This window comes from Heptranchias perlo, chromosome 27, assembly GCF_035084215.1.
Source record: "Heptranchias perlo isolate sHepPer1 chromosome 27, sHepPer1.hap1, whole genome shotgun sequence".
Lineage (NCBI taxonomy): Eukaryota > Metazoa > Chordata > Chondrichthyes > Hexanchiformes > Hexanchidae > Heptranchias > Heptranchias perlo.
This window is the reverse complement of record NC_090351.1, coordinates 6,636,513-6,655,365: the sequence shown is the minus strand read 5'-3', so window position 1 is coordinate 6,655,365 and position 18,853 is coordinate 6,636,513. Positions and strand designations below refer to the sequence as shown.

At 41.5% G+C, this 18,853-nt stretch overlaps 2 protein-coding genes across 3 annotated transcripts in view; one reads left to right on the top strand and one right to left on the bottom strand.

Moving 5' to 3' along the window:
- Nucleotides 1-18,853, bottom strand: part of LOC137344365 (AT-rich interactive domain-containing protein 2-like) — a 309,213-nt gene that overhangs the window by 209,909 nt on the left and 80,451 nt on the right. The window lies entirely within an intron of this gene.
- tmem9 (transmembrane protein 9) overlaps nt 1-18,853 on the top strand; it is a 571,911-nt gene that overhangs the window by 534,861 nt on the left and 18,197 nt on the right. The window contains exon 5 of one of the 2 annotated variants that reach the window (XM_068007263.1): nt 17,220-17,279. The exons of the other annotated variant lie outside the window; for it this stretch is intronic. Within the exon in view, the coding sequence (XP_067863364.1) occupies nt 17,220-17,279 (60 nt within the window). The remainder of the gene's footprint in view (nt 1-17,219; nt 17,280-18,853) is intronic. 2 annotated transcript variants of the gene reach the window in all.

The following is an 18,853-nucleotide window of genomic DNA, read 5'->3' as shown; positions in this document are numbered from 1 at the left end:
GGGCTCTTTCAGGCAAACTTGATCATTTGCCCTTCAAAACGAGCCAATATTTCCTTAGAGATTCTCCCAATCGTCCACCGTAACTTCCGCGAGAGATCCACGTAAACTCTCTAAAGTCACAGCGAATGACCCCTAAATCTCGTGTGTTGCACCAAAGTTGCACTGTTTCACAGAATACCGAAAGATCTCTCACATCAGTAGCATATAAGTAGCATATAAGTTGCACTTCCACATTCTCAGAACATGAAAATGTGTGTAAGGATGTTATTTTTGTATAATTAATATTGAAATCTTTTGAAGTTTTTTTGAATTTATTTTTACTGATATCACTTTCAATCTGAGTAGTACAGTGTGAACAGCACTCAAACTGGAGGTGAAAAGAAAAAGCCTCAAATGCTGGAAATGTCAAATAAGAACAGGGAACGTGGACTATGTACAACAGATCGACCAGCATCTGCAAGTCCGTGTTTTGTCACATCTGAGATGCTAACCTGTTCTAGATGCTGATCGATTGGCTGTGTATTTCCAGGACGTTCCGCATATTATTCAGTTAGTTTGTGTCAAGTCAGATTGCTCAATCTGATGAAACTGTTCAGTTGTGTATCACTTGTGACTCATACTGCCCACGGCACTTTTAGTATTAATGTTACAGCATTGGTTGAACTTCCAGGATAATTGTATAGTACGCAACTAAACCAGGAGTTGACGAAAAAGCAGTATTGTTTATATGCACAGGTGATACAAAGATACTTTTCGAGTTGCCCGTATCCTAACTCACACCAAGTTCCGTTCACCCTTCACCCCTGTGCTTGCTAACCTATATTGGCTCCCAGCCTGGCAACGCCTCGATTTTAAAATTCTCATCCTTGTTTCAAATCTGTCCATGGCCTCACCTCTCCCTATCTCTACTCCTACAACCCTCCAATATCTCTGCACTCCTCCAATTCTGGCCTCTTGCGCATCCCCGATTTTCATTGCTCCACCATTGGCGGTCGTGCCTTCAGCTGCCTAGGCCCTAAGCTCTGGAATTCCCTCCCTAAACCCCTCTACCTCTCACTCCTCTTATGATGCTCCTTAAAGCCTACCTCTTTGACCAAGCTTTTGGTCACTTGTTCTCATATCTCCTTATATGGCTCGGTGTCAAATTTTGTTTGATAACACTCCTATGAAGCAATTATCAAACAGTGAACATGTGTAAATGATGGTGACAATCACATTTAGTGTTGGAGCTTTGTATGTTTGGGATAACGAAGCTTTTGACTGACCTGCCAGCTAGGAAATGAAAATGACATTCTGAGATAGATCAGTATGAATGCCGGGGAAAGCGCTATTGGGCCAAAGTGGAAGCTTCAAAGCTCAGGTAGAATGTAAAAGAACAGAGGCATTGGGCAGCCTAATAGCACTCTGGGGAACAGCTGGACTAGAGGTCAAATTTCCAAGTTACCTGACGCGCAACTCTGTCAGCAACCGTTTGAGAAAATATTAGCTCTTTGGGCCACAGGGTGCAGTATGTTTCAGAAGTTGAATATTCTGCTTATGGCAGCGTACTGATGCTTTGTCGTGTTGAATTGTGTGCTCTGGACATAAAGAAATCTCTACTTCGACTTCTTGATGGCCTAGTGAGTTAAGCACTGCACAGGCCAGTAGGACCCCATGTTTGGTTCATGGCCTGTGCTGAGTTGACTAGGGCAGCAGTTCAGGGGCTGATAATGGCCTCGAAGCCCCAGGGCTGATAATGGCCTCGAAGCCCCAGGGCCGAGGGGGAACAATAACCCATTTTTCCTTCTCCTTGCTGCCTAGCAACCCCTACTGGAAAGTACATGTGCATGGATGTTGTAGAATTTGGGGTTTTCGTTAACAAATCCCTGAGCTGTGAATGACCTGGTTATGCCAGCAGTAGTAGAGAGTCAGGGTGCAGGGCCAACCACATCACTGACCCCAGAAGGATGAAGGTAAAAATTTGAGGGCGAGTTACCACGGCCACTTCCAACACATCTGGCAGAAAGGTGGAGGATGGGGATCGGGTCACATTACCTGCTCTCCACCTGGAAATGATACTTGGGAACATATAATATGAGGGGGGAGAAGAAAGGAGGGATCTTTCTCACCTGCCCCTACCAGCCACGAGATCTCTGCCACCAAGAAAGACAAAAGCAGCAATATCATGGGAACACCAGCACCTGCAAGTTCTCCTCCAAGTCACATCCTGACTTGGACGTGTATCCCTGTTTCTTCAACAGTGCTGGTTCAAAATCCTGAAATTCCCTACCAAACATCAGTATGGGAGCACCATTAAGGAAAAGGCCCCCCCACTACCACCTTCTTGTGGCAACTAAGGATGGACAATAAATGTGGTCATCCCAATATTGCCACATCCACAAACAATTTTTTTTTATCAAAGCTTATGGCTTAGACTGACCCCTCTTTTGACTCAATGAGACTAAGGGAAGAGAACAAGTAGGATTGGCAGCAGGAAGAAATGTAAATAAGAAAAAAAACGTGGTTTATATTACAGCGATGAGCTGGAGCTTTTCTCCATTGTAAAAACACGGACACCGTGCCTAGATATAATTTGTCAGTTGGTAGCGCTGTTGCCTCTGGGTCAAAAGGTTGTGGCCTCAGGTGTCACTCCAGGATCTGAGCATTTAATATAGGCTGACATTCCAGTGAAGTACTGAGGGAGCGCTGCATTGTCAGAAGTACATTTAGGCAAGCTATTAAACCAAGCCCCTTTCTTACCTGTCTTGATTCAGTTGAATGTTAACCATCCCATGGCCCTATTCAAAGAAGAACATTGAGTTCTCTCCATGTCCTGACCAGCATTCTTCCCTCAACCAACAGCACCACAAAAAACAGATTAACTGGTTGTTCATCTCATTGACATTTGTGGGAATTTTCTGGGACACAATACCTGCCCACATGTGGTTGCTTACAGAACATAATTCATTGTGTGCAGCACCTTGTGATGTTTTGATGTGCTGATATATAAGTTCACTCATTGGCCCAGAATTTGCTATCAAAATAACGCTGAGGCTAACTGCACTCGCCGTTATTTATGCACAAATTGCACAGCAACTTCAGGCGAGGGCAGATGCACAGTTAAACACAAAAATCCGTATGTTGTTGTCCGAGATGCGCCGTTAGCTTCGCGAAAAGGGCATCTCACTCTCTGCCTCACCATTCAAATACATTGAACGGAGTGAAATTCTTGTATTTGCATGGTAGATACGAACTAAACTTGCCACAGAAAGTTAGGGCTTGTTCATTTCAGTCTAGGTACCCTTTTTAATGGTGTGATGTGTTAATTACTGCCTCTCTGGATGAAAATTAACTATTACAAGTGTGGAGTCTCATTCCTTCAGGTTTTAATTGTTGGAGTTTTTAAAAAAATGTTCTTTACTTTTTCTTTCTTTTTTCTCTCTCTCTTAATCCAATCGTTCTTTCCCTCTCTTTATTTCTGCTTCTGTATCTGATTTGAGATTGAATTTACCACTCTCACTTACACTTCCTTGTTTCTGACTCTGCACTGTCCATTTCACAATCCTTCAATCTGATTACAGTTGCTTGCCCTGGTCATACAGATCCCAGATGCCCTGTAGAGGGCGTCACGCGTTTCCATCTTGCAATTCCAGTAACTTCCAGTGCAAAATCTCATGGAAATTAAAAGGGCAAGGGCAAATATAACTAACACCGGGCGCTGTGCGTTCACCGGCTACAGTAAATTCTGGGCCATTGTCTCAAAACTCCCTTTTGCCCTTGGGATTATTTTTTGTTGTGAGTGTCATCCCCTTTTTGTTATTTTATTGTGGGGAAGGAATGTTTAATCTCCAAGTGAGTTATACTTTCAGAATTTGTTTGTTGATGGTTTTAGTTTTAAAATTGCCCCTTCAAATTCATTCCGTGTAATCTAAAAATAAAACGTATATTTAAGATCAAACAACTTAAAGAAGCTTACTACACTTCCTGCCACTCCTGTTTTAATAGGTTTAGCACAGTCATTTCCTACTTTGTTTACAGTGTAGTGATGCTTCTAATACCAGGTTGGATAAAATTAATTCATGCCAGTCTGTGTGAGGGCTGATGAGAGCCAATGTAGGTGGTCTGATGATAACGAGAGGAAATGAAAAACAATACAAGTGCTTATTATGGGGTAAGAAATGACAGTGTTAGGCTGGTCGAATGTCAGTGAGCAACGCATGGTCAGACACTTCAGGATATCATTATCAGCAGCAAAAACTGTCTCAGTCTGTGTTTTTAGACAATCTTGGAGCAAAAACAGAAACCAGCAGGTTGTCACAACACACAGCTCCTGCGGCTGTGCCACAATGTTAGATAGCGTCTGAAATCCGAAACTTCACTCCGTTGATGGTACACACATGCTTTTTGAAGTTAATGAGCATCAGCAGTTAAAACCAAGGTAACTCCCATACACCTGTGATGGGTCTGTTTGAACATTAAGAAATCCATACCTGGCCTCCTCGCTCGCCTAGTCGGTGATGCGTAGCATTAAAGCCGCACAGACCAGAAGCGTCCCAAGTTTGGTTCGTGGCCTCTGCTGAGTTGACTAGGGCAGCTCATGGTGGCCTTGATGCCCCAGGGCTGAGAGGGAATATCAGCCAATTTTCCTGCTCCTGATTGCTACCTGGTAATTCCTGCTAGAAAGTACATGTCCATGGATGTTGGGTTGAGGTTGGGAATCGGGTTCAGTTGTGACACTGTCCCAGTCAACTAACTGCCAACACTCCCATGCTCACACACAATAGCCAATTGGTTAAGGTACCAGAGGGCTGTTATACTTGTAGTGCCGCACCTTAGCAACAGTGTGTGCCTTCAGGATGGGGGGAGGGGAGGGACTAGAATTCTGCTTGTAAAAACTGCACACGTATTCCTTGTTTCGGTAGGTGAAGGATCATTAGGTAGTGGGCACTGTGTAGACTCTTGGATTTAATATGAGCTGACCTGAGCTCCACATTTGTTAATCTGTCCCATTTACAATTAAAAAAGGTATCATGATTCTTATAAGGAGGCACAGACATTTACCAGTAGTCACTGCACAGGATAAGGCCTGGTACGGTAACCAACATTTATTTCCATGTCAAGAGAGAACAAAAAGCAAAAAGTGACAGTATCACTGGTGATATTTCTGTGTCAGTTCTAGAAAATGTCCTGTGCACTCCAGATAAACAAATCATTCACTTGTAGCTAATATGCCTGTCAACTCCTGTATGCTTACATTACACAATGGATAAAGTAGAACAATACACTTACATTTGATATTGCCACACTTAGGTACATATCCATAACTGCTCGTGTGTGCCTCCAGTAGGTAAAAGCTCACAATACACTAATAGATCAGCATTTCTGGACATCCCTCTACATTCTGTACTGGTAGAAGGTAATACTTCACTCAGATCTGATACTGTAGTAAGTCTCTGTGTCAATAACTGCTCTACATGAGTGCTGTATGCTTTGTAAGTTGTGTGCCCGAGACAGCAGGAAAGCTGATGTTTGAGAGCAAGACAGGCTCCCATCTTCCACCCTCCATAAACTTGAGCTCATCCAAAACTCTGCTGTCCATATCCTAACTCGCACCAAGTCCTGTCCACCCATCACCCCTGTACTCGATGACCTACATTGGCTCCCAGTCCACCGACGCCTCGTATTTAAAATTCTCATCCTCATGTTCAAATCCCTCCACGGGCTCGCCTCTCCCAGCTCTGCATCCTCCTCCAGCCCGACAACCCTCCAAGATCTCTGCGTTTCTCCAACTCTGCCTCTTGTGCCTCTCCCACTTCTTTCGCTACACCATTGGCAGACGCTGCTTAAAACCTACCTCTTTGGCCAAGCGTTTGGTTACCTGACCTATTGTCTCCTTCCTTGGCCCGGTGTCAGTTTTTGTCTCATGCTCCTGTGAAGCACCTTGGGACCTTTTACTATGTTAAAGGTGCCATGTAAATAAATGCAAGTTGTTGTTCTTATTGCGCTGGGGATGGATACATTGCTCATTCATAGCATTCCCGGTCAGTAGACGGATGGGGGTTCTTTGGAGGGGAGAAAATAATTAAAACTAGAAGGAGGAAAAGTATGATTTTAATTCTGACACTAAGTAATAAGCCACGTAGCCCTGCTAAACACTTGAGTGATCAAAGCTGGTGGATATAGGGAGACTGCGTTCAGACTGTCTCACCTGCAGTAATCATGAGCTTTCCTCATTTAAATTCTTATTTTCCAAACCCTTTCTGAAAGAAATAAGAGATCTTTGTGTCCAATGCAATCTCTAGTGATAATTATGTGATAGCAGAAACTGTCTGATGTGAAAGTAAATTTTTCTTCATGTAGAAAACCAAAACTGTTTAAAAACACACCTTTTAAATATGCGCTGTGGGGTCTTGATCACAATATAATGAGGATGTGGGAGGAGGAAGTGTATGTAAACCGTACCTTTGGAGTTTAGGAGGAACAAGAGGAAACCTCAGGAGCAATGATTTTTGTACCAATAAATCATAGACAGGCAAGCAAGATTACAGCCGAGAGGTTGGAGGCTAGAGGTGAGAGCAGGACCGCCTGTCGGATGGTGAGCTTTTCCTTCTGTCTGACCCCTGTGGAAAGACGAGCTCTATTTTAATCTCTGTTTAAACAGGAATTCTTTTGTTGAATCCTTGAGTCTGCACTCACTCTGCTAAACAGGACTCTTTCATGAGTTAATCACTGTAGGTATGAAGTAATTACTCCTTAAATTATGATCAGCTCAGAGGTTTCTTAGTTACAGCCATGTCCCCTCAATCTCTTCTGTTGTCCCTAGAACTTCTCCAGGAGATCAAAAGATAGATTTGGATGGAGAAGTGCCTCCAGCTCATGATATTCCTTGCAGATTTCCAAACCCTACTGGCTTCCTGTTAAAACATCCAGCTGTTTCTTAATGGGTCTCAATATCCTGGCCTCAGGAGTTTTAAAAAAACCTTGATTAAAACCTTTCCACCATTTTATTTTATTCCAATCAAACTTTCATCCCTCGTACCTGTAGACCCCAGGTCCTACAGGTACAAGGACAGTGTTCCACTCTCTGCAGCACAAAGCTTGTTTGACTCACTGTTTTTAGATTCTGCCCTTTCAGAAGGAAATAATTTTTTTTGAAGGAGCTACAAGACAAGATAACTAATCAAACTACTCTGAAGGGCAATTTGCAATCTAATTTATACCAACCCCTGTTCACCCAGCAACACTGAAAACAGCAATTCATGGTCTAGCTGAACTTGTCTCAAAGCATAGTGACTTTCCTCTTCTGTGCCTGCGCGGCATGTCAATGCACACGCCAAAGAGGCAAGTGGCTGTGCTTTGAGCCGAGATCAGCCAGACCCAGAAATGCTATTTTCGGGACTACTGGGTGAACGGGGGTACTTCAACATCTATTTAGAAGAGTAGATCGAAGGTGTGCTGTTTGAATCTCTTGTCGGGAGAGTTAGCATCACTCTTGCCTCTGACACAGAAGTTCTGGGTTCAAGCCCCACCACAGACATGAGCACATAATCTAGGCACTTCAGTACTCAGGCATGTCACTCTGTCCGAGGTGCTGTTTTTCAGATTTTTTTAACGCCCTTCCCAGGTGGATGTAAAAGATTCTATGGCCGTATTCAAAGAAGAGTAATGTGTTCTCCCTGTATCCTGGTAACCTTCCACCTTCAACCAACCATACCCAAAACAGATAGATTTGCTGTTTATGGGACCTGGCTGTTACCAATTGGCTGCTGCGTTTGCCTACATAACAACAGTGATTACACTTCAAAAATAATTTGATTGTGAAGTGTTTTGGGACATCTTGACATGATAAGGTGCTATATAAGGCATAAGCTCTGGAATTCCCTCCCTAAACCTCTCTACCTCTCTCTCCTTCTTTAAGATGCTCCTTAAAACCTACCTCTTTTGACCAAGCTTTTGGTCGCTGTTCGAATATGCACTTCAGTGGCTCGGTGTCAGTATTTGTCTGATTACACTCCTGTGATGCGCCTTGGGACGTTTTACTATGTTAAAGGCGCTGTATATCGATGCAAGTTATATAAATGCAGGTTTGTTCTTTATTTCAAATGCACCTTTCCTGTGATTGCTCTGAGTTTAATTCTGAGTTTGAATAATGTGGTGCTGAGAGGTGGGTTGAGTTTGCACATCATGGCTCTCACTGCAGGCATGTGCTTGATTCCAGCAAGGAGACACTAAGCGTGGATAAAGTGCTTCCCTGAAAGAAAGCTGGTGAATGTATCATCAGAAATTGCTCTCACCATCTAGTGGCTAATTGTAGAACTGCTTCAAGAAGACAGGAGTAGATTGTCTGACCCCTCCAAGGTTAAAAGAATATATTTTTTTAAATCTGTACAGATACCATGGTACATACATCTTTATTATGCTTACTGTGGGGAATCAGCAACAAGGTCCAATATATTGCTGAATAATTTCTAAAAGTACAAGTGCAGGTAGATAAAGCTATAAAAAAAGGCCAGCAGCGTTTTGGGTTTTATATATGGGGGCATAGAGCACATGAGTAAAGCAGTAATGATAAATCTGTACAAGACATTGGTTGGGCCACAGTTTTGGGCAATTATAGAAAGGCCATTAAAGGGATGTAGAGTGTTCAGCGTTGATTTACTAGGATGATGCCAAGAAAACTCCAGTTATGAGGAGGAACATGAGATACTGGGACTGTGTCCATGGGAGCAGTGAAAGCTAAGAGGAGATTTAATTGAGGTTTTAAAGGTAAAAAGTATTTTGATAGAGTGAATAAGGAAAGACTATTTCCTCTGGTTAGGGAGTCAACAATAGTCACTAAGTGACTGAGGAAAGAGGATTGTAAGAGTATGGAATGGATTCCACTGGGAGTGGTTAAGGCAGAGACCAATGCATCTTTTATGGGAAAATTGGAATAATATTTAAAGTAGATGCAGGGCACTGGGATTAGTTTCGGATTGCTTTAACAGAGTCAGCATAGACACGATGGGCCAAATGGCCGCCTCCTGTCCTGTAAACTTCTGTGGTTCTAACTGCTGCAGAAAATACTGGAGCATTGTTTTGTAATGTGAAAATGAAAATTAGATTTACAGCAAATCCTTATCAGCAGTGATTATGCAGTTATACTTTTACTTGTACAAATCCATGCAAATGTGTCAGCATACATCAGACCTCACTGTCCAGCAGCCTCATATCAGTCTGTGTTCACACCAAGTGTGGTATGACCCTAGTCTTAATGTGCAGAAACTTTAATGTTGCAGTTTAGTATCGTGTTGGCGGGGGGAGGTCAGATAGTCATAAACTGCAAGCGTAGCGCTCACGCAGTTTAGAGCCGTTTCAAGCCGAGGTGCACTGTTGCCATGGACCAGTCTAGAGTGTGGGTGGTCTGTGCGATATATGAAACATTGTGCTTTCTTAGTATATCTTTCCCCCTCGCTCTGTGGGCAATCATGGCCCAACAGAGGTTGACAGCAGACTGCTGCAATTAAAGTGCTTGACCTTCTGAGCAGTGCTGGCTGATAGCAGAGCTTTTGTGTATTATTTGAGTAGCAGATGCCTGAGATTGTGTTTCAAGGCTGAAGCATCCTTTCTTGGAGTTGAGCTATAAGCTGGGATTCTTATGTGATGATACACACACATGATATAAACAATCGCTGAGTATTCATCGTATTGACATTTTTCTTCCCCTCAGCATTTTTGAACTTGGATTACTTGTGTGCTTTTACTCAGTAATCTTTGGGTCCACGTTTGCTCGAGTAGAACTCAAACTGTCAGGTAGGAGGAAGCAAGTTTGTTTTCAGTTGTACAATTGCATTCCTACTACGAGATGTGAATTAATCCTTTTGAGTGCTGGGCGGAGATCTGAATGTGTCTGGCAGTTTGTCTTCGTCATGGGAGATTTGACTTACCCTTGCAGCCATGATTTTAATATCTTCATGGTCAGTTTTTCTTTGTAGTTGGTGGTTCTTGTTGCGAAGACTCTTTGATCATCGCTTGTCTTATTACTTTTTTGTTGTGATGGTAGTAAATGCCTCTGGATTCCAGCCTGAGATAAAAATTTCCACTAAACTGGCACAAAACAAATGCCAACACTAACACTTAAACATTGATGGAAAGCAAACTTAAATTACCACCAAAATTCCTCATGTTTCACATTTATCCTACAGGGAAACTCGTGAAGTACCAGACTTTGCCTATGAGATCAATGTGACACACGGAGTAATGTCCCCAGTGAGTTGTTAAATCGCAAGGAGCGAGAAATTGGGAGCAGTGAAGGTACTGCAGCCATGTCTGAAGAGACAAATACTTCATGACATAAATAACAGTTATTAGGAGGGAAGTTCCTCCACAAGGTGAATGTTAAATTTTACCACAGCTGATGAAGGTACAAAATAGCAATGCAAAAAACAAACGATGCTTCAGTACCAACCATTCATAATGTACCAAGAAATTGAAAATATACAACTCACTCTCTCTCGCTCTCGCCTGGGAGTGATCACAAAAAGTCTCTGAGGATTCAGATGATGCCAAAGCAAAGTGGAGCTCCAGCAGTTTATCAAGTCAAGATAAGATTACTTTCACTATAGTCATTCCACCTGTGTTTCCTTCTATATAACATATATAGTAGTGCTATTGGCATATATAGAAGTACCCTAGATAACCAAAGTAAACCCTTGGTAAACTAGACTGGGCCTATTTATTCGTGGCCATATTCAATTTTTTATAGTTTTGCAGTTTTTTTTTAACGATTTGTCAATTTGTTTTCTCCAAATGTTTTTGCAGTTAAACACTAATTCAGAAATATATTTAAGGACATGTGTGTACATTGGATGAGGACAGGATTTGGCTTGACTGTGATGCCATCTATAGTCAAATAGCCTACCAACACTTACTGTGTAGGTAAACATATAAAGAATGGCCACAAGGCCGTAGTTACGGAGGGCAGCTGACGTGTGTAATTGTATCCCTGTACGAGTCTTTCAGGGGTGGGAGGGAATTTGGTGCAAAACTAGTCTTAGAGCTAGTTCTAGGCTCTGAGTTTCCAGGTTTACTACATGATGTGTTTTGGTTGATGCAATGCACTAGAGAGACATGTCTCTGATACAGTACTGCAGGCCGTACGCTGATGGTAATGGAAAAGAAGGGAAGAGTGGGTGCTGCTATGGATTTGGAGTTTGCAAACGCAAGTGTCCTGTCGGTATGAAGGTGGTCTGGTGGTCATAACTGTTCATATGTGGACAGGCTGCACCTGCTTCCTTTTACTCGTCTGTGATTTTTTTTCAGTTGACATCAAACATAATATCAATCATCCCCAAACATGGGGAACTGTAATCTGAACTGCACTCCTTCGTTTGTTTTTGACTGAATAGTGATTGATGTGTAGATTGCACCAGGCAGATTCAGGTCCCTTTCATACACCCAAGTAAATGAAGCTTAACTGTTGCAATGTTTTTATATACTATGCTGGCGTGGTGTTGCTTATAATAATAGGGTTGTTATCAACAAAGGGTAATGGGAAAGGATACAGGAAGTAAGTGTGGCACTTACAGGAAGTGCACTACATGCAAGGCTTTTGATGTATTATTAGACTGCCATCTACTGGCATCACAGTGAAACATATCAATAAATGTGGACATCTTAACATGGGCAACCTCGTAGGAAATGTTTACATAGCAGTTTCCAATGACCCGTGTAAGAATTTTAATCCATATATTATATAAAATAATGTCTACAGACACTTCCTAACCACAAAACCCTACTTTCCATTGTCACACTTTTGTCAGCCTTTTCCATTATAAATTCCTATGTCTCCTCCTGACCCCTCAAAACCTATCCACTATTTACAAGGCTCAAATCAAAGTGTGATGGAATACTCACCACCTGGCTGGATGTGTACAGCTGTCTATCTACAGGATGCACTGCAGCAACTCACCAAGCTTAATTCAACAACACACCTCCTCGCCTGCAACCCGTACCATTGAAAAGAATATTGTGAAAACAACATCACCTGCCAGTTTACACACTATCCTTGCTTGGCCATATATCACTGTTCCTTCATCAACCCTGGGTCAGAATCCTGGAATTACCATCGCCACAAGGACTGCAGTAGTTCAAGGAGAAGGCTCATCAACGCCTTCTCAGGGTAACTAGAGATGGCCAATAAATTAAGCCCTGTCCACATTCCAACCACAAATTTTTTAAAAGGCGATCTATAAATGACCATCAATTAGTTATTGCTGAATTTAGGTAATCCATTTGTGACCATCGATTAGTTTTTAAAAAACATTTGATATAGAAGTTTTACCCCAATACATTAAAGTTAATTCCACAATTTAGTGCCTTAGGCCTGGGACCCCCAACCATGCTTTGATATATCAAGATCTTCGATATCAAGAGCAAATAACATTGCTACAATTAAGTAATAAGACTGTAAGCTTAGATTTTTGATATATCTAAGCTCAAAATATGGAAACGCCACTATATAATAATGCTGTTTAGCTCCTTTACCAATACAGTGTCCTACGTTTATAGTCTTATTGCTGAATTGTAACAGTGTTATTTTACCTGATTGTAAGCAGTTCATGGAACAGCATGTTTATGTACTGACTTACTATATTTTTTGGCAGTGTAAATGTGTCCATTGACAGCGTAAATGTGTCCATTGAGAGTGGCGTACGTAGTCTAGCACGGAATAAGTCAGCTATTCTTTGATACCTAAAGCAACCAATAGCACTCTTGTAATGCCAAGAATAGGTCTCCAATTGGTTGACTAAATGCCTTCTGTTTTGTCTTGAATGAGTCCCTGTTTAATGGGCTATTTAGCAGTGGCTTTGGGAGACATGGGAACAGGAGGAGGCCCTTTCAGCCCCTCGAGCCTGATACATGGGAACAGGAGGAGGCCCTTTCAGCCCCTCGAGCCTGATACATGGGAACAGGAGGAGGCCCTTTCAGCCCCTCGAGCCTGATGCATGGGAACAGGAGGAGGCCCTTTCAGCCCCTCGAGCCTGATACATGGGAACAGGAGGAGGCCCATTCAGCCCCTCGAGCCTGATACATAGGAACAGGAATAGGCCATTCAGCCCTTATAGCCTGTTCCGCCATTCAATTAGATCATGGCTGATCGGTATCTTAATCCCAGCTACCCACCTTAATACCCTTACATATCAAAATTTACCATTTTAAGAAATCCCATTTATTAAAACCTTTTTAATTGCACTACTGTATACATTTTTGTGAAGTTTGTTTAAAACTTTCTTGTGCTGCATTTAAACACGCTACAGAATACTGAAATGGTAGGTAAGGGAAACCGTGCCAGGTGGGAGCAATGGGTATGTGGGAGAAGATATGTGCTTGTTCAAGTTGACAAGACTCCTGACCCACTCGGTGTGGTTGATCTTTTTGACCTGGATGCTGATTTGGAAATTAACAATTTGGTTTGTTCATAATCCTGAAGGAAACTAAATTTTCATATTAGCCCAGATTCCTTTTGCTAATTGTAAAAGAGGCTTAAAAGTGTCTGTCTTTGAATACAGCAATTGGCACTGACTGTACTGTAACACTTTGAGATGCTGTAATTAGATTGAAGTGGTTGTCTTTATCCAGTATATGTTCTGAGGGTAAACCTTATTCTTCATTTCCTTTTCCTTTATGATTTGAAAGGCTGCTTTAGGGTTGCAACTTGTCCAATTCTGAATGGGAGAGTCTGAGTGGCTGTCCGTTAATTTCTAGAATATAAAGTGGACCTTCAAAGCTCTTATTTAAAAACCATAAACCTGTTGTTCCACTGTGCTTCTGTGCATGGAAGCATTAATTATTAATGTTAAGATTTTGAAAGGATTTTCAGCAGCAGCAAAGCAAACTTCTGAGCACAAGCAGTGATCCTGCCAGTGTCTAGTGTAGGACTTGGGGAGGAAGCAGGCCAGGGCTTGTTCATTCACTGTTAGAAGTTCCAGTCAAGTGCTGAGTGAGTTCTGACCTATGTCTTTTTCAGATTTTGATGTATAATCATGGAATCACACAGCACAGAAGGAGGCCATTCGGCCCATTGTGCCTGTGCCAGCTCTTTGAAAGAGCTATCCAATTAGTTTCCCCCCCCCCCCCCCTGCAAATTTTTCCTTTTTAAGTATTTATCCACATCCCCTTTGAAAGTTACTATTGAATCTGCTTCCACCACCCTTTCAGGCAGTGCATTCCAGATCATACAACTCGCTGTGTAAAAAAATTCTCCTCATCTCCCTCCTGGATTTTTTGACAATTACCTTAAATCTGTGTCCTCTGGCTTCCGACCCTCCTGTCAGTGGAAACAGTTTCTCCCTATCTACTCTATCAAAACCCCTCATAATTTTGAACACCTCTATTAAATCTCCCCTTAACCTTCTTTGCTCTAAGAACAACAATCCAGGCTTTACCAGTCTCTCCACATAACTGAATTCCCTCATACCTGGTATCATTCTGGTAAATCTCCTCTGCACCCTCTCCAAGTGCCCAGAATTGGACACAATATTCCAGCTGATTGAAATCATTATTTATTGAGAGACTTACAATAATCACTATGTAGTACCCTCAGGTTTGTGTAGTATTAATTTGTTTTATGTCATTCAAAGTTGTAACTCAGATATTAAATCATTTAACTCCATGGAAGTTTCATGCTACTCAAGCTTGACATCAGTACTTTTTTAAAACCAGGACAGTATTCAAAGGAAGTTGAAAATAAATGAGCAAAAATTCCTCCTTTACTTGCCTAGAATGAATTTGACAAAAACAAATGCTGAAGCTGATAAAAGCAAGTATCTAGCAAGCTAATATTGGATGGAAATAATTGCAAACAGGTGGGTCGGTTGATTAAAGGGGCGGTGTATTTTCCCATAGCCCCTCTTCCTCTACTTAAAATATTTATCCAATTTTCCCTTAAAAGATGCAATGGTCTCTGCTTCAACCACTCTCTGTGGAATACACTCCCACAACCCTCAGCATAAACCTCTCCGCTCATCCTCTTTAATGACCGCACGTCACTGACTCCTCAACCAGAGGAAGTAGCGATCTACAATAAATGTCATTATTTTTCAAAACTCTTAAATCTCCTCTTAGCTTTCTCTGCTTCAGTGGAAATTGGAAATAGTCCCAATATCTAAAGTCTCCCCCTCATAACTATGGTTTCCCATTCCTGGCTTCATCCTGGTGAATCTATGCTATACACACTCTATTGCTTTAATGTCCTTTCTATAATGGGGCACCCAAAACTGCACACTATAACTGTAGCCCAACCAGTGTTTTATCTAAATTCTTCATTATTTCTATACTCTTGTACTCTATGCTCCTATTTATAAAACCCCAACTTCTATTGGCCTTTCAAATGGATTTATTTACCTGTACTTGTACTTTCAGCGAATGGTGTATTTAAACCCCAAGGCTCTCTGTTCATCCACACCTTTTAGTGTCTTTCCTTTAAGTGCATTCTCCTATTCCTTGTTTTTCCTCCCAAAACGTATTATCTCACATTTATCCGCATTAAATTGCATCTGCCATCGGTCTACCCATTCTGATTACCTGTCTAAGTCTTTTACAGCCCTCCTCACTGTTTTCCAAATCTCCTACTTTTGTATCGTCAGTAAATTTTGAGATTTGTCCACTTTACCAAGCCCAAATCAACTAAATATACCGAACAAAAGTAGATCCAACACTGCCCCATGGGGTACACCACTTCCAATCCTTCTCCACTCCGAGCAACATCCATTTGCTCTTAATTCTTGTTTCCTGACAATCAGTCAAACTTTATATTCATGCTGCTTCATTTCTTGTACTATATGCCTGAATTTTTCATACAAACCCTTGTGAGACACTTTATAAAACGTCTATTGAAAATCCATACACACTACATCTACTGCATTCCTTTAATCTTTCCAATTGGTCACTTCTTCAAAAAGCTCCATTAAATCTAGAGCGCTCCCTCCAGAAATACTCTGAGCAGGGAGAGGTTGCAGAGGTGCTTGTATGATATAGAAACGGTTCCGTGGAGACAGCAGGTCACTTCTACAGGTTGGAAACGCACTCTGAGTCCTCCACCCAACTAATTGATGTTGAATTGACTGGATGATCCACTTTGATGTGAACTAAAGTTGCTGTTTGTTTGAAGTTCGATCTTGCATGTTTTCTTGAATTCTGTAAGTAATTGTGGTAATGTGCCTATTTTATGTAAGTATCTTTTATAGAACACTGTATGGATGTATGGTTGTATTGTGCGAGAAGGTAGAGAGCACTATGAGTGTAGTGCCCTCCTAAAACTTTACACTCGATTTTGTAGCATTGATAGATCCTACTTTCTAAAACAAAGTGTGGCTGCAAAATGGAATGAGATTATAGAATACAATAAATATAAGGTAAGAATGGTATGCCTCATTCAGACTACCCAGCTACTTGTACCATTTTCATCTGCCACCTCCTTCAGTGCCACACCTGTATCCCTGTGCTCCCATAAATTCAGCAATCTGTCCTTTAACTTTTTGAATGCCAGTTTATCCCATAATTAAACAATCTACATGTTTAATGATTACACATTGAGTTACATTTAGCTCAACTGTCTTGGTTTATAATCCTGTCTTGGATCTACAGAAATGACTTCTTATTGTTCCCCTTTGTGATTTTAACAAGTGGAATCATCTCTCACTCTTTATCCCCATCTCTTTTTTTCCTAATAAGTTAAACTCACTCTCCTCTTAGGTCAGTGGTCGACAATCTAGAACCAACTCGGTTTCCCTTCTTTGAACATTTTTCTCATGACCACTTTCTTCATAAATACAGTAGCCAAAATTAAACATTGTACTCTTGATGTAGTGTCATCAGAGGTCACAGGGTTTTGCTTACTTCAACTTCCACTCTTTGCACCTCCCTAAATTTATTCCCTAGATAATCATCAGATTGATTCTGATTTTACAATATTCAACATCAGAACCTCAAAAGAACATCAGTTCTGTTGGTGTTATATGGTAGGAAAAGTGTATTTGGAGAAATGCAAACTACTTGTGTTCCCTTCCTTCAGTAGGGGTATTCAACATGTATTTGATTATTTGAATGACGCAACTATTGGACTGTGGAGTTCTATAAACATTGTACAATCACATGCTCCTTGCACGTCGAGAATACTGCTGTTTCCACTAATTTTTCTCTCTTCCTCTTCCCTTCTGCTTCCACATCTCCTGATGGTGCTGACTGACGTTGGGGTGCAGTTCGACAGGCACTTGGAGCCTTCCGGTACCTCACCCAGTGGCCATTTGCCACATGTGAATGTGAGTGACTGTTGGCTATTTAATCATGGAAGGTATCACTGTTAAGCCTAATTCTTAACCATCGTCTTAATGCACAATCCAGGATAAAGAATTGAGTAGGAATCCTGGCAGGTTCTTCTTTTCACCTCTGTAACCCAGGCCACTGAAGCCGATATTAGCATTCCTACTGCCAGCACAGCAGAGATCAGCTAACTTGCCAGAGACCAAGTTTTTACCTGGATGTGACCTTCCTGCTCTGTATGGCATGCAGCTACACATTGGGCTGTCTCTTTGCCCACTGAGCCATCAGAGGAGTTAGCATGACTTTTCTTACGAATTAGTGTACCACTGGGACCTCAAGAACCTAGAGATCATGCAATAGGGATTGTTTTGGGAGGAACATAAAATATTAATCTCAGTTATTCATCTCTAAATAACCGTGAAGGGGAGAAATAAAATACCATTATTACATGGATGCTATTCCAGTGACTCATGAATTCTTTGTGTGTGTGTGAAATTGGATGACAGGGCCTAGACTTAATGTCTTTTTTAAGCTTCAAACTGCTGTACTGTACATTGATGCAATATGTGAATGATGATCATTGTTGAAAGGTCTGTTTAAATCTACCCTTTGATATTTGTTTCTCAGTGGACCCCCAGCTTTGATACCAATCATTTGCCATTAAATGTTTCTGTTGACAGAACTGCAGCACTCTATGACTGCTTCATGTTTCCTTCCCCCTTTGAGAGAGATTTTTCTCAACTGCAGCATGTACATGTTTGGTGTGAACTGTGTGCCGCTGATGGATGTGCCTCTGATCTTTGGAAAGTGTTGAGATCTATGGATTCCTCTTCACTCTACTTCTCAACACATCTTTGTCCCTGCTGCTCACAAGTCAATATTTGTATTAGTCACCACCATACAGTAATAGCAATGCATAGAAAGAGTTAAATAAGCCCTGGGCTTTTTTTTGAATTACCACAGAGCTCTACATCCCTTCTTTGGTATCAACCTAGATTTTGTTACTGTTCTTCCTTCCTTTCTTCCCACTTTCTCTGAAAGAACAACAGGGGTACCATCCAAATGAGGTGAATGCATAGGTTGGGAGGCCATTGATACTGAAGAATGGAAGCTTTTTTGACAACATCACAGTTAAGATCTTGCATTGTGATGAAAAATTAGAACAACTTGTATTTATGTAACATCATTCATGTAGGAACTGTCTCAACATGCTTCAGAGAGGCGTAATGGATGCAAAGCAGTAGGAAGAGCAAACTGGGGGAGATGACCCTAGATATGATTGAAGCAGTAGGTTTTGAGGGTGCTTTTGACAGAGAAAGGGAAAATAACTAGTTGGTGGGATTTAAGGAGAGAGATCCGGAGTGAAGAGGCCAAAATACCTAAAGGATGTACCACCAATGATGAAACAGAACAGAGGGAAGGGGATCAAGAGAAGACAATAGTCAGAAGAGCAATGGGCATGCACTGGCACATTGGCTTGGGGAGGTTGCAAAGGTAGAACCGGGTAAGACCCATCAAGGATTTGTAAGCAAGAACAATTATATTAAGTTCAATGCATTGGGGAACTAAGAGC